Genomic DNA, 16,409 nt, shown 5'->3' on the forward strand with positions numbered 1-16,409 from the left:
TGTTAGCATTACAATATCAATGCCATTTTTTAATTTCTTGCTTATTATTTACATATGTTTTAGGAATTATGTTCCAGATATTGCAGTGTGAAAAGTTTGTGACTGCTAAATTACTATCTAAATGAAAAGTGTTACATGCAGTATGTTCTTATATATTCAGAGTAAAGTAAATATTCAGAATCTGCAGTCTTCACCAAACGTGAGTTACTACTGCTTAGCAAAATAGGTATTAAAAATCTTGACAACAAAACTGTTATCTCAGCAATCTGGAAAATCCAATTTTCCTGTTTAAATATTTAGACTAACAGAGCCTGCCCTTTAAAACTGTAATGAAGTAATTAGCAATACCAAATAGCAATGGTCCATAACAATGGTCTGGACCCCTGTTGTGAACCACTTTCTGTTCAGGTTCATCCTGTTGATCCCCAACTGATCATCTCAGTTACAGAACATTGTTTAGTCCAGGGCAGTGGCAGTGGCATTTACTACGGTACATTCATGCTGAGAAATTGTAACATCGGCAAAAGGTCGCAAAATTATTGCTGTGTCCCTAATACTGCAGATACAAAAGCTTCTCTAACTGTCATATTTAATTAGTGATTTCATATGTTGCTGTTATAGAAAAAGCTGATTTAAAGGAAAGAGATTAAAGGGTCAGTCAACCCATAAATGATACATGTCAATGTTAAATGGATGCTGGAAAGTTCAGTAAAGCTGGGAACACACTATGAGAAAATCGGAAGAAAAATTCCGTACAAAGCACGATTGTTCGATTTTTGTATAGTGTGTGCACAACTTTGGACATCCGATTCAGACTTTGCAAATGAAAATTTCCAAAGGAACAAAATTTTTCTCATACATGAACAGAATGAACGATTTTTGTTTAATGTTTTCATATGGCTTTTGTACAAGAAAAATCAGATACGAAAGACTGCGCATGATCAGAAACAATAAACAACACAAAAAAGGCCTTTGTCGTAGGAGAATTTCCGTACATTATTTCCTTACTCAGTTCCGACTTGCTGTGAAGCATTGAGGAAAACTGGATGATTTTTTTTTAGTGTGTCTAAATTTTTGTCAAGGGTGCAATTGATGAGATCTCTGTACCTAAATTCCTGGATCCGCACACCTGATATGGCCATTAGTAGGTGGTCTCCCTACCACTGTTAGATTTTTAATTTCTTGTATTTTATGGATGATGGAGCTGGAATGCACAAAGGTATGCAGAGTCTGGATTTACGGCAAAGAGATCATTCTGCTAGAGGATATGAAATATATTAAATTCCAGACACGGTCCACTAGGCTCCCCTAAGACCCAAATCTACCTTTATGGGGTACTGACCCTATAAATCTTCTCCTAATGGATTATTGTTGGAATTTTCATTGTAGAACCAATAGAAGAACAGTCAAACCTTCAAATTATCATCATTGACCTAAATCTGTCTCCATGTTTTCACAGACCTACTTCTTCTGATGAGGGAGTAATCTTTAACCTCTTGCTTACTGGGCACTTAAACCCCCCTCCTGCCCAGACCAATTTTAAGCTTTCAGCGCTGTCACACTTTTGACAATTGCGCGGTCATACAACACTGTACCCAAATGAAATTTTTATCATTTTTTTCACACAAATAGAGCTTTTTTTTTGGTGCTATTTAATCATCATTTGGGTTTTTATTTTTTGCTAAACAAACAAAAAAAGACAGAAATTTTTGAAAAGAAAAAAAATAATGTTTCATAGTTTGTTATAAAATTTTACAAACGGGTAATTTTTCTCCTTCATTGATATTCGCTGGTGAGGCTGCACTGATGGGCACTGATGGGCACTTATGGGCTGCACTGATGGGCACAGATAAGGCGACACTGATAGGCACAGATAAGATGGCACTGATGGGCACTGATAAGACGGCACTGATGGGCCCTGATGGGTGGCACTGATGAGTGGCACTGATGGGTGGCATTGATGGGAGGCACTGACAGATGGCACTGATGGGCACTGATGGGCAATGATAGGTGGCACTGATGGGCACTGGTAGGTGGTATTGATAGACAGTACTGGTAATGATGCACTGTGGCGGCACAATAGGCAGCACTGTGGGCACTGATAGGTGGCACTGTGGGCACTGATAGGTGGCACTGTGAGCACTGATGGGTGGTACTGTGGGCATTGGTAGGTGGCGCTGGTGGGCACTGGTAGATGGCACTGGTGGGCACTGGTGGTACCTTCACGATCGGGACCGATGTTCCTCTCGCAGCCGCCAGTGATCGGCTTTTTTTTCCTCCTCACGCTATCAGCATAAGGATGAAAAATAGCTGATTACCGGCTTTGTTTACATTACATGATCAGCTGATCACGTGGTAAGGAGTCGGGATCGACCCCTTACTCCAATCTGTGATCAGGTGAGTCTCATAGACTCGCTAATCAAAGGGCGCACCGCGCACGCCCTGCAGGGGGCACGCAGGCCACTCGAGCACGGGAGGACGTCCATGGACGCCCTCCTGGCAAATGAAGTCCACGCTGTAGCCGTCTTTCGGCTATAGCGCGGATGGCAGGTGGTTAAAGCATATCTAACCCCCAAAAATGTAAATATTGCAGCCTACAATTCCTTTGATGTGGTTGCATTAATTTTTGTCTTTTTTTTTGCCTTTATTTTCACCTGTTCACCACACTTCCTGCCTATTATTGGCTGCTGTCCATTTTCCACTATGTCTATGGAACAGGACATGCTTGTTACATGGTTAACAGTGACACCTGCCTTTGTTCATTTCTTCTGACGTGGTGAATTGATGGGACTAGTAGTTTACACAACAAAGATAAGGATATTTTTCTGTCTTTTTAGCTCACAGGAAGTGACAAGGACATGCATTTCTGGCCAAGTCAACAGATATTTTCTGTATTTGCTGAAAAAAAGGAAGCTAATGCAGCCATTACATCTAAAAACTGGCAATCTGCAATATAATGCATTTTTTGTTTTATGTTTAGATATTCTTTAAATGTTCTCTGAAATGTTTCTTTCCTGAGTGCTCATTCTCATATATACTGATTATACATGATGATGCTTGGACTGCTAAAGATCAGGCTGTGTATGGCTAGCCTCAGAGCCTAAAAGGCACCTGTAAAATTTGGGATTATGCTCACAGAGCCTAGATGCATTGGCCCAGACAATAAGAGGCCCCGTGACTCACCTTGGAAAGTCCAATAATTGTTTGTGACATTGAAAACCACATCTCTACTTTCCATCCTCCAATATTTAAAGCCAGTTGTGACTGCAGAATTTTTACAATTATGGATAAATAAATAATATAAAATAAATAATCTGCCTACTGTTGAAATCTTGTTTCTATACATAAAAGGTAGAAAATCCTAACCCTGATGAAATTCGAGCAGGACGAAGATCGGTATTTGACACGTGGGTGAAGAATATACCATCGTCTCATGATCCAAATCTCCCACAGTATGTACAGAAAGTGGACATCTTGCTTATAGAAAAAAAGTATATTATATTTCAGGGATTACAAGGCAGTCATATACATGGCTAGTACACTGGATTCCATTTACTGCATCATACCTAAAGCATTTTTTCACCATTTTGAATAGTGTGAAAAAGAATTAGAACCCCTGTCATGTTTTTACAGCTACTGGGGTCTCACTTACTGTCAGTCACTGTTTTTTGCCAGACAGCAAGGAAGTAAAATCTGCAACACAGACAGCTATAAAAAACGGACAGGGGTTCTAACCTTGCCTTAAGCCTAGTACACACTGCTAGTTTTTTTTTCATTCAACCAAGAGAGCTGAACAAAGAAAAAAAACCCTGACAACTCAGGTCAGAGCCGTTGTACTAACAATCCAATGTTAGTGCAGTGATCTCCCCTGCTGCTCTATTGTGTTCTGACAGGGGGGTGGCCCCTGCCAGAACTCTCCGGTCAGCCGCTGATCAGTAGCCCTTTTTACAGACCTTTTTTCCGGTCATGCCCCTTCAACAGAAGCCGGCCGACTGCAGTACACACTGGTTGAACATCACCCAACATTTAGCCCGCGTGTACGGGGCCTTACTTTAAAAAAAAAATATAGAAAATTGTTTTACCTGTTGGTAATTTTCCTTTCTTGGAGCATCTAATTCTATATACAGTGGTGTTAGGTTCCGCTGCTCTAATTTCATAGAACTGATCATTTATAAATGAAGAGAGCTTTAGTTGACAAGTATTCTTCAATTCAGTATGACCTAAATATATTTTCTGCATCCCACCTGTGTTATTTAATATTTAATTCCCATTGTATGCTGCCATTATGCATGGTCATCATGTAGGTAGATAGGACCTCTTACAAGCCCAATTTTATGAAAATAATAGTGGCAGACAAGAGGTATACTGCTCTCCACTAATACACATTGTAGCTTTATATGTTGCAAATATTCGCACAGCAACAAAATTTCATTACATGACAGATATTTTGGTTTTAGATGGGTACTGATGGGTTTTACCCTCTGGAGACTCTAATGGAGACTCTCTTGGCGACTCTAATAGAGCAATTGCCCACTGTACTTTGTCTATCTCACTTTCCACAATGATGCACCCCCCCCCCCCCCCATCCCTGCCCCCCACCTAATCTAATCCTCCAGGGGACAGGGACACCGTTATTTGACTTAGTAAGACCTGACACAGTTGTGTGGTAGTGATGATTTTAATGGAAATATCTTGCCACTGAAATTTCAGATAAGATAGCATACGATGCAACTTGCCAGCAACTACACAAATTGGGACCTTTAAGCATTCAATGGTTGCACTTCTATTTTATATACAGTACTGCAAAAAAAAAAAAAGCTGTGCAATCTCTGCTATCTGCTTACAATCTGTAAGACTTGGCCTTGAATGTAGCAGAAACAAAGGGAGTCAAATCATTCAATTACTTGTAGATTGGTAGCATACGTTCAGAGTCAGAGAATATTAACTAATTATAATGCATAATATTTAAAATATCTTTCATATATTGCAGTGTGAAGACCTTGGGATCTGGAAGTGATTATTCACCTTTCCTGCAAATTACTGGAATTTCTGCAGCGGATGTGCTTTACACATATGACCAGGTACTGTGAAGTGAGATAAATAATGCAAAGCTTTTTTCCACACTTACTGCACGCTAAAATAGAAATGTCTTTCAGATAGAAGTTTTAATACTATCGCCTTCCCGCCGAGCGTACGCAGATGTGCGGCCTCGGCTTTCGGAGGTTATACCGGGATGATGCCCACAGCTGCAGGCATCATCACGGTACCGTTTTTTAGAGCGGGCGATCGGCTTTCCAGAGATAACAACCGATGCGGCTAAAAGCCGCTTGATTGTTATCCCGGAGGAGCGTCCCCCCCTCCCGCCACCTCCTGCCGCTCTGACTGGGACTCCCGTCCCACCGGGAGAACCGATCCATGATCTGCCACTTCCGGCGGCTCGGGACAGACTGGCACGAAGCCTTAAATGGCTTCGTGCCAGTCTCCTGATTGTAAACACGAAAGCGTCTTCACAACGTCACTTCCTGTTTGCCAATGGCGCCAGTTTTAAAAGAATATACAGTATTCAGAATTGCTGAAAACGGCCATCTGAATACTTTGAAGTGCAAAGGAGGGATTGGAGGTCTTTTAGACCCCTGATCCCTCCATAAAGAGTACCTGTCACCGCCTATTACTGTCACAAGGGATGTTTACATCCCTTGTGACAGCAATAAAAGTGATCAAATTTTTGTTTTTTTTTAAACACAATGTAATAATATAAAAATAAATAAAATAAATAAGAAAAACATTTTTTTTTAAAGCGCCCCCATCCCGGCGAGCTCGCGCAGCAAAGAAAAAGCATATGTAAGTCGCGCCCGCATATGTAAACGGTGTTCAAATCACACATGTGAGGTATCGCCACAATTGTCAGAGTGAGAGCAATAATTCTAGCACCAGACCTCCTCTGTAACTCTAACCCGGTAACCGTAAAAAAAATTTAAAGCGTCGTCTATGGAGATTTTTAGGTACCGTAGTTTGTCGCCATTCCACGAGTGCATGCAGTTATAAAGTGTGACATGTTTGGTATCTATTTACTCGGCGTAACATCATCTTTCACATTATACAAAAAAATTGGGCTAACTTTATTGTTTCGTTTTTTTAAAATTCATGAAAGTGTCCCTTTTCCCAAAAAGTTGCGTTTAAAACACCGCTGCACAAATACTGTGTGACATAAAATATTTCAACAATTGCCATTTTATTCTCTAGATTCTCTGCTATATATATATATATATATATATAATGTTTGGGGGCTCTAAGTAATTTTTTCTAGCAAAAAATACGGATTCTGACTTGTAAACACCAAATGTCAGAAATAGGCGTAGTCATGAAAGGGTTAAATGCAAATGTATGTTGATATTTATTGCCGATTTTAATATAATTATTCAGGCCCATTGCTTTAAAGATAAACTTTCAGTATCTCAAGTGGCATACCCTAGGGGTGGCATTAGGTAAGGTTTTTTACATTATCTCTTAAGCCTTGTACACACGGTATGATTGTTGGTCAATGGAGCGTCTGATTTTTGTCAAAAGGGCGTGTGCCAGGATCTTGTCTTGCATACTAACGGTACACAATTATCGTACCACAAACACGAATGTAGTGACATACTACGAGGAATTTCAGCTCTTGAATGCCACCCTTTGGGCCTCTTTTGCTAATTTTGTGTTTGGTAAGCATTGATTCCGTACATGCGTGTTTATACTTTCGACTTTTGTGTGACGTATTTGTGTACTGACCATACGAAAATCTGACGTCAAACCGCTGTCCGTCGAAAATTTACTAGCCTACCATCCAACGATGGTAAAAAGTTGGACAACAATTGTCAAAAGGAACGTACTAATGGTAAGATTTTAGCACAACAGTCTGTCAACAGACAATCCCCTGCCAACAATCCTATCGTGTGTATGAGGCTTTAGACTGTCAGCTGGCTCTTACCTTATGGACACTCCAGAAACTGTACATCTATGGAAGACTTTTCCCAACTGTCAATAGTAGTGTGCTAATGAGAATAGATAAAGCGTCATGATTTCAGCATTATTGATATACTGTTTTTGCCATTGGCAAAATTTCACTGAAGCAAAAATGTTTTGTTGCATTTTGTCCTTTTTATGGTATGATTGATAATTTTTAGTGTACATTTTACACTTTACTTTTTCCAGTGCCAATTCTTTTATTCATATGAAAAAAAAAGTAAAATAATGAGGAGCTTGTTTTTGCACAGGAAGAGCAGAGATGGAAGGAGCTTCTGTAACCCTGAGGGGCTATTAAAAGGCTAAGTTCACCTTTGCAACATCTTACATTTAACATGTTCCAGCTGCTACCTTTTATCCCCGTTCTTCTCCCCACCCCCACTGTCACTTTTTGAAAGCAACACAACAGATTCCTGTGAAAGAATAATCTACATGTACCATCTGATGAGCGCTCTCATAGTTCACTGATGACTGTGTCTTCTGGCTTTTAAAGCGGGGTTCCACTCAAATTTTTAACTTAATCTTACCCCCTTCAGTTAATTGCATAGATGTTCAAATGCCACACGAAAATTTTTTTTCATCACTGTAATTACCTTTATATTGTACTTTATTGTGGCACTTCCTGTCTCTCCTCCCATGGGAGTAGGCGTGGTTATTGCCTTTCCCCTGCGCCGCACTGTCTCCTGGGAGCTTAGTGTCAGGCTTCCCAAGATTCAGTGCGGGAACAATGATCATGTGTGTGAACAAGCTGTGAATGAACAGTATTCACCGCATCCAGGAAATCAATGCTTGTGGGCTTCACATGCCCACAAGCAAGATGGAAACAGCCAGCATCACATTTTTAAAGTTTTTCTTCAGTAAGAAAACAGACAGAGGCGGAAATATTACACCCAAACTGTGAGTATTATTTTGGGGTTAGCAAAGTGTCTCAATGACCTAAAAAAAAAAAAAAAAAGATTGGTCGCCGGACTCCCACTTTAAACAGAAAACCCATACAGAGGTATGGGTTGAAAGCTAGATAACATGTCTGCAGGAGCCCACATAACACCCTTGATCCACTGATTGCAGGTGCAATGCTTTCCAGGCTCCTGCAAGAAAAAAAATAAATGCACGTTTTTTCCCTAAAAAATACATGTATTTTTCTTTTTTTTTTCAAAAGGTGAACTTAGCCTTAAAGGCCCATTGCACCTTTATAAACCAAAAAACACTTTATTTTCATCTATCCTATTGGCTTACATTTATTTGAAAGATAGGGGTGGTGCTAAGTTGGTCTAGAGCAGGGGTCTCAAACTGGTGGCCCTCCATCTGTTGCAAAACTACAAGTACCATCATGCCTCTGCCTGTGGGAGTCAAGCTTGTAACTGTCAGCCTTGCAATGCCTCATGGGACTTGTAGTTTCGCAACAGCTGGAGGGCTGCCAGTTTGAGACCCCTGGTCTAGAGAGTAGGGTAAACCCACATCCCCAATGTGTCTAGGCAAATGGAAAATTGTTCCTCTTGCGGGACTTTAAAGGGAGAACCTACTCGTGAGTAATAAGGAGTATGAGGAGTATTTGTTTGAAATGCAAATTAGGTATTTATTAAGGTGTAGACCTAAAAGGGTCTGTGGTACACAAGGTAAATGTAACATCAATACAAAAAAAAGGAGGGGTACAGGATGCGTAATACAGACAAAGAAATTGCAATATAATATGCAGAGATACACAATCATTTGAACTCCGGTACATATGGAACACACATACGGGGAGTACCCGACGCGTTTCGAGATATACTCTTCTTCAGGGGTATCTGATTGGGATCAGCATAAACAGAGGTATGTCTATAATTTAAAAAGACAGTTATGAGCCAAATGTAAAGCATTACATATTCAACATCAAAATGAGAGAACTTTTAGAAATGTATAATATTGTGTAACGGTAAATTACTAACCCTGTGGTATTGCTTGGGAAAGTGTGTCTATTAATGCATCCATTTAAAAGCCATCCATTTAAAAGCATTCAGGCAGAGAGAATGTGGGGGGGACATGTCGCCACATACACACCGAGGTATGTGCTCGCTCCTAATCCAGGTGGTACAGGCTGTGTGTACCTTTTCCCAGAGGGGTCACCAGGGGGGGACGTTCCCCAACAGAGGGCATCAAAAAACACTAATGGGTATGGTGGTCCTGGGGTGGGCTCCAATCTGCATAGAAACACAGGGGGGGGGGGGGTATGAGGGAGTCAGGGCGGAATTAGGTAGTATGCCTGGGAGGATGTTGGGGTCACAGGCATAGTGCTTGCCCTGTAGGTACATGGTTGTATAGAAGTAGATAAGGGGAAATACCTGGAGAGGGTGGTGGATGCTGTGCAGTGGAGGTTCTGTTTGATATATGGATGGGGGCAGACACAAGCAGGTCAAGTAATTGCCCAATGTGGCATAAACCGACACCCCGGCAAGGTAAAGCCCGGTGTCATAGGGGTATCCAGCCTGAAAGAGAGTATAGAAGTAGGGTCCAGCCAATGAATAGAATGAGGATAAGTCTGGGTCTGGGTTTGCCCAAGGGGGTCACCGCAGAACCGCGTATGAAAAGAGGTGGGTCCTTGGAACGGAGTGGTGTGCACTGCTGGCTTGGCTTACATTTATTTGATCAAAATGAAGAAATTTCCTGATGTTTGCTGAAATTTTGACCATAAATTGTCTAAAGCTGGCCATACACTGTACAAATTATGACTGGTTGTCTGCTGAGGAATGGCTGCATCCAATTAGATGCAGCTGCTGTTTGGAAATTTAGACAGCTGGCCCGGCTGTGGGACAAATGGGACTACTAGCTGCCATGCTAGTTCCTATTTTCCTCTACTTCCTGTCTCAATTAGTGACTTACAAACACTGGAGCAGAAGGTAAGCAGTGGCCAACAGCCAATCAGGATCATGCTTTAAAAATGAGTTATGCCGCGTACACGCGAGCGGACTTTACGTCAGACTTTGCCCGGCGGATGGGATTTCGTCGGACAATTCGATCGTGTGTGGGCTCCAGCGGACTTTGTTTTCTCAAAAGTTGGACGGACTTAGATTTGAAATATGTTTTAAATCTATCCGTCAAACTCGAGTCCGGTCGAAAAGTCTGCTCGTCTGTATGCTAGTTCGATGGACAAAAAGCCACGCTAGGGCAGCTATTGGCTACCGGCTATGAACTTCCTTGTTTTAGTCCGGTCGTACGTCATGGTTTATTTGTTTTGGAGCACAATGAAAAATTTCAGGCTGTTCCAGTTAGCTCCAAATGTCCCGCATTTGGAGAGTATTTTCCTCTTTTGGAATCAAATCCCTCTGTCCCCCTTTCTTCCTCAGTTGTCCCTTTTTAGGTCTGATGAGAATGTATAGGTCTAAACAATGCACACAATGGGGGTTATTTATGAAAGGCAAATCCACTTTGCACTACAAGTGCAAACTACAAGTGCAAAGTGCACTTGAAATTGCACTGAAAGTGCACTTGGAAGTGCAGTCTCTGTAGATCTGAGGGGTAGATCTGAAATGAGCGGAAGCTCTGCTGATTTTATTATCCAATCATGTGCAAGCTAAAATGCTGTTTTTTATTTTTCTTGCATATCCCCCTCGCTTCTACAGTGACTGCACTTCCAAATGCACTTTCAGTGCAATTTCAAGTGCACTTTGCACTTGTAGTTTGCACTTGTAGTGCAAAGTGGATTTGCCTTTAGTAAATAACCCCCAATAACTACCAAAAGTAGTAATTGCACTAAACATATCATCCAGCCATTAGCTGTGAGGGCTGATCAGTATATTCAGGTTGGGGAGGGGAGTCCCCTTGTCAGAATGCAATGGGGTTGATTTATTAAAACTGCTGAGTGCAAAATCTGGTGCAGCTCTACATAGAAACCAATCAGTGTCCAGTTTTGGGTGGATAGATAGGTGGTCAATATCCAGAGTGAGTGTGCATCCATGTAGGGCACTTGAACTGAGCATTCTTTACTGAATGTTATGAGCATGAGCACTTTAACTAACACTATGGGACTTGTTTAATATTTTTCTTAATTTTAGTTTAATTATGGACTGATGGTTAACTGATGCCAAACACCTAACGTGGTGTACAGTTACACACAACAAACCAGGATTATTTTCAACCAGAGCAAATAAAATTTAAAAATGACATTCAAACAGATCTGTATTCTTGTGTTAATGCTGTTTGAATTGAACCTAACGCATAAGACACAGTGTTCCTCTGTAAGTGTTTCATCTGATCTAAAAACAGTTGGACAAATATTTTTTCTTTCCTAAGGACTTTCTGTTACATTCTGAAAACTGTATGCTTTCAATTCCAGAAATATACCATAGCTTCGTATCCCATGTATCATTCTGTTTATGAAACAGTGGATCTGGTGTCACGTCTTTTGGACCGAGGATTTAAGTATCATCAAGCTATTGGAAGACTATGGGGTGAATTGGCTCTACATCTGGCTGATGATGTCATCTTGAATTTTGACTGTCTGCAGTATGCGGAGACACTAAAGTCAATTGTCAGTGAATTACAAACCACCTATGGACGTACATTTCGGGAACATAACCTATCTTTGGGTAAGCATTAAGATGTCAGTGCCAAACTCCAGCTAAGACCTTTTTTATTTTTATGTTTATTACAGTATGGAAGGGTTAGAACACCTGTATTTGTGAAGTTTTTACTGCTTTCTGTGAGTCCTCTAAGGAGATCCTTTTGGGACTCCAGGAAGAAATATAAGGATTAGACTTACAAGTAAAATGTTCTTGGAGTACAGAACATGGTCGTCTCCGCCGCTTATCGGAGCCGTCAGTAGCGACGGAGCCAACAGGTTCCTCTCCTATCTCTGCCTGGATGCCAAGGGGGAAAGATGGCCCCTGCTTGGCTCCATAGCATTGGAGGGCGGAAACGACATCAAACGTCACTTTCGCCCAATGCTCTTAAAGGGGAAGTTTTAACATTTAATTTAATTTTTTTTTTTTTTTTTTTTTTTTTTAGTGTAAATATGAGATCTGAGGTCTTTTTGACCCCAGATCTCACATTTAAGAGGTCCTGCCATGCTTTTTTTTCTATTACAAGGAATGTTTACATTCCTTGTAATAGGAATAAAAGTGACCCAAAACAGTGTTGATTCGGTCCAGACTGGAGAAAAGTCAGGATATGCCCCACAGATATTTGTCTAGGGTGAAATTTTGTTCCTCTCATCACACAAGGTAAGCCTTCCATGTATAATGATAGACCTTCCATAAAGTTGACTTCCTAGCCTTTAGAAGCATAGGAATATTGGAGTCAGAGAGACTCTGGCCCTTCAGGACCTGGGCCTTAACTGCCAAGCCATCAAAGCCAGCCACTGTGAAGACACCTTGAGATAGCAGTTCAGGTCGTTAGGGAAGTGCCCTCACAGAGTCTCCTAGGAGACGGAGGATGTCTGAATACCAAGTTCCACATCAATCCTGCAAAGCCAAGGAAGAATCTGTAATGGAAGGAAGGTGTTTATCAGAGAAAAGTGATCGCATGGAGTCACCAGTGTGTCCTCTGCAAAGGCCATAGGATTTCTGGTCCTTGTCAGGATTTAGGAACCTGTCCACCTTATTGTTGAAACAGGATGCCAATAGATCCATGTCTGGCATGCCCCTATGGTGACAGATGTCCAGTAACACTTCAGGGTGAAGAAACCGTTCCCTTGCATGCAGGCGCTAGTGGCTGAGGGAGCGCACCTGCAAATTGTCTACTTACGGACAAGGCCAGGACGCGCCTTTCAGCCCAATCCAAAATTAAGTCCATCTCTCAAGGGCCACATGGCTTCTTAAAATGCCTTGATGGGTTGCTGTTAGCCACTATCCAGCCCAGTACCATTATACAAAAGCAAACCAATGGAATCTACTTGGAGTGGATATTTTCAAATGTATAGAAAGGTCCCTTTATGCTTATCACTAATTAATAACTTTTTTTAGCCTCCATGCAAAAGACGTTGCACTTTGCAAAGAAATTTCCCCCAGAGGTTAATGAGTAAGGTGAGGCTCTGCTGATTTCTATCATCCAAACATATGCAAGTAAAAATGCTGTTTTTTGTATTTTTCTTTAATATGATTAGGTTTTCCTTGCCAAGTAAAATGTCACCATACAGCTCTGGGGAAAGTTCCCTTGCACAATACAAATTCCCTATGCAAAGTGGACAGCCTATTTTTCTTTATCAAATCAACCCCAATGAGTAGACTGCAGGTTAGTTCGCTCATAACACTATACCTCTAAGTTCTGTTGTACTTCTTTCTAGATGCTGTAAAGGATGCAGTTGAAGGATTTCTTAAAGCAGCCAAGGCTCTGCAAGAAAAGGCAGAAAAAGCAAACAGAGAGAAGTGAGTATCTCAGCTGTCTATGTAAATGGATTATATGGTCATATAACAGAAAGAATTTACAAGGCAGCAGCAAAGTCTTGCAATATAGCAATAAATGCAAAGGATTACTGCTCCATAAGATTCAAATCAAGGCATTGCATTCCAGATTGTTCCAACCTGCTTCACAAATGGATATCAGAACCTAAAAAGGCCTGTGTATACAGACCCTTTACCCTAGGCTCACATCAATGCGGTTGCAGTTGATGCGGTTTTCAGGCTCGTTTTGAGGTGCATTTTTAAAACCATTTTTTTTTGTTTTCTTTCATGCAGTTTTCATGCATTTTGCATTTTGTTTTTTTTTCTCTTTAACACACGGTGTATAGCTGGTTGCTAAGGAGAGGACTGGGAAGCCAGGCACTGTGTCCTTGACAACCAATGAGTCTCTGCCCCCAGATTCTGCCCCCCCCCATGTGAATGAGTATAGGGTACATTTTGGTGTTGGCGGCCCAGCATGCACCGGTCAGTGACGTAACAGGGGTATGGTGCCACCAGGTGATGTCACAGGGTGGCCCCGCCCCTTACCTATTTAAGCACTGTCAGACGGAGGGGAAGGCAGTTGGCAGTTAGTCTTCGTCACAGACTGATATTTTATTGTATATATTTTGGGTTCGGTGGTGCTGCGTGCATCGCGATTGACGATGGATTTACATCCGGGGGACATAATAAAGGAGTTGTCAAAAACTGTGTGTGTTTTTATTTCTTTTTGACACTTTTTTTGGTGAATGAGTTGTGGTACAATGTACCCTGACTCATTCACATGGGGGGGCAGGATCTGGGGTCCCCTTGTTAAAGAGGGCTTCCAGATTCCGATAAGCCCCATGCCAGCAGACCCCCACAACCTCTGCCCAGTGTTGTGGGGTAGAGGCCCTTGTCTCTGTCAACACTGGGACAAGGTGCTTTGGGGTGGGGGGGTCAGAGCAACCCCCACATTTTGAGGGCATGCGGCCTAGTATGGTTCGGGGGGGGGCGCTAGCTCCTCCGCCTTCATTTCCTGACCTGCCGGGCTGCATGGATTTTGGGGGGGCCCCATGTTTTATTTTTAGAAGGTTCCCCTTCAAATTCATACCAGACCCGAAGCAGTCAAAGGGAGCTCACAAAGTCTACCCAAAATATTTATGCTCTCCCCCAGCATGAAACAGTAGCATTAAACCTCCTACTGGTTGGCTGTTTACCGTTCAAAACTAAATTTAGAGAACCTGTTTTTTTTTTACTTACCTTGGTCCTGAAAAAAATAATTTTTGAAGTCATTACCTGTGTAGGATCATCTTCCAGCAGTGCAGGGAGGAAAAATCTGCAGTACTATGTCTGAGGTGACTGGTCTTCTTGTCAGAAAATGGAAAATAGGAGGACGATGGGATTATAGGTGCCAAAAACCAAGATGAACAAAAATAGTAAAATTTACAAATTCTTAATTAGTTCATGATAAAAACATAATAATAAAAGAGCACATAATCAGAATATGGTCAATTTACTGTATATATTTTAAGTAGACATTTTGTACTAAAGTGTCTTTTCCTGACATATTTCGCCAGTGATGGCTTCTTCAGGGAACTTTGTAGGACACTAGTAGTTAAATAACTATGAAGAAAGAGAAAATACACAAAATAATCACCAAAAAATGGCATTGTGTAATAAAATATAGAGGTTTTCACAAATTTTTTATATAAATAACATTCATCCTGTCAAATCCATTATCTGCTTACCCAAATGATCACCAATACAATCCTATCTGGCCGTCAGCATCAGAGAGTTGAGACAGAAAGCCGTGTGGCCACAGAGAGCATATAAAGACCAAGCTGGAATAAGTTAAGTGAAACATTTAGTATTCAAAGATAAGTGGACAAAAAAAAGTCCATCATAGGGCTTACGTAAGCTCAATAAAATGACTAACATAATGTGCACTAACGTCTTAGAGATGTGAAAATCTTCAGTATGGCTTTGGCCCAATAAAGTCTAGGCTTCCTCCATACTGCTATGTCTCCCTTCTTGCAGCGAGCTTTGAAGAGACTCAACTGATGAATTGTGTAATGCCTGAAGCTCCCAGCAAAGCCTTATGATTAAACTGACTGCGTATAAGCTGACAGCGGAACCATTTGCAGACAGTTGTAATAGAAGATTTTTCACCCTGCAACCCTGACTACTTCAGAAAGACTCTCTATGGAGCTGTCAGCTGTAATTACAGCTATATGAAAGCAGCTCAAGCATTGTCTCTACCTGCATGGGTCATGACAAAGTAGCAAGTGGGAGTGAGCAGATACTAGGATCCAACAATCCTAGAAGGGTCAGATACCTACTCATTTTGTATAGCTTGTAAATAAGATATGAAGCTGAAAATAAAAATAAAAAAAAAGTTAAAACACAAATGTCTATAGTGGAGTCACCTCCCCACCATCCTGCTGATTGGACAATAAAGGAACAGTAAAACACCAATCAGTCCTTTCTGCTCACTCTGCTTTGTACCCTGTCAGCGCATGAGCATGCAGCAGAGCCTAATCGGCCTACCAGTCAGGGTTCATGTGCACTTGCTTTGCCCTCTGAAGAGTGATCCCCAGTGGGACACTTTTGAGAAGGTGCAGTGAGGAGGTGTTATGTTGTTTCCTCATCGCCTGTTTTAACCCCTAAAAAACTGCGCCACCATGAGACATTTGCAGCATAGCTCCCTTTACGTGAACGTAGTTGGTATTCACTTGCATTAAGCAGACAGTAATTTTGGGGAGATCATTTTTGCTGTGGCATGTGTATACCCCCGTATGGCCATCTTTGCCACTTGGGGGGCATTAAAAATACACTCCCCCAATCACAAGTGTAAACTAGGCCTAAATGCTGCCATGCAAGGGATGGCAAAGGTTGAAATCAAGACAGATTCAGATAGTTATAGCTGCTGTATCCTATATACATTGAATTATTTTAAATAATTACATAACTATATTATTAGTGTTTTTATACTTATCTGGGGTTTCACCTTTAACCGGCATTCTGTTAGTTATAAAATCATAACATCTCCCCTGGAGAGAGGAAATATCA

General features: G+C 41.3%; 1 protein-coding gene across 1 annotated transcript in view; it reads left to right on the forward strand.

Annotated features, from left to right (window-relative positions):
- Positions 1-16,409, forward strand: part of LOC141117008 (putative N-acetylated-alpha-linked acidic dipeptidase) — a 381,126-nt gene that overhangs the window by 332,469 nt on the left and 32,248 nt on the right. The window contains exons 13-16 of the mRNA XM_073609573.1: positions 3,352-3,452; positions 4,991-5,081; positions 11,318-11,570; positions 13,265-13,346. Coding sequence (XP_073465674.1) covers positions 3,352-3,452; positions 4,991-5,081; positions 11,318-11,570; positions 13,265-13,346 — 527 coding nt within the window. The remainder of the gene's footprint in view (positions 1-3,351; positions 3,453-4,990; positions 5,082-11,317; positions 11,571-13,264; positions 13,347-16,409) is intronic.

The sequence above is a fragment of the Aquarana catesbeiana genome, linkage group LG13 (genome assembly GCF_042186555.1).
Source record: "Aquarana catesbeiana isolate 2022-GZ linkage group LG13, ASM4218655v1, whole genome shotgun sequence".
NCBI classification, from domain to species: Eukaryota; Metazoa; Chordata; class Amphibia; order Anura; family Ranidae; genus Aquarana; species Aquarana catesbeiana.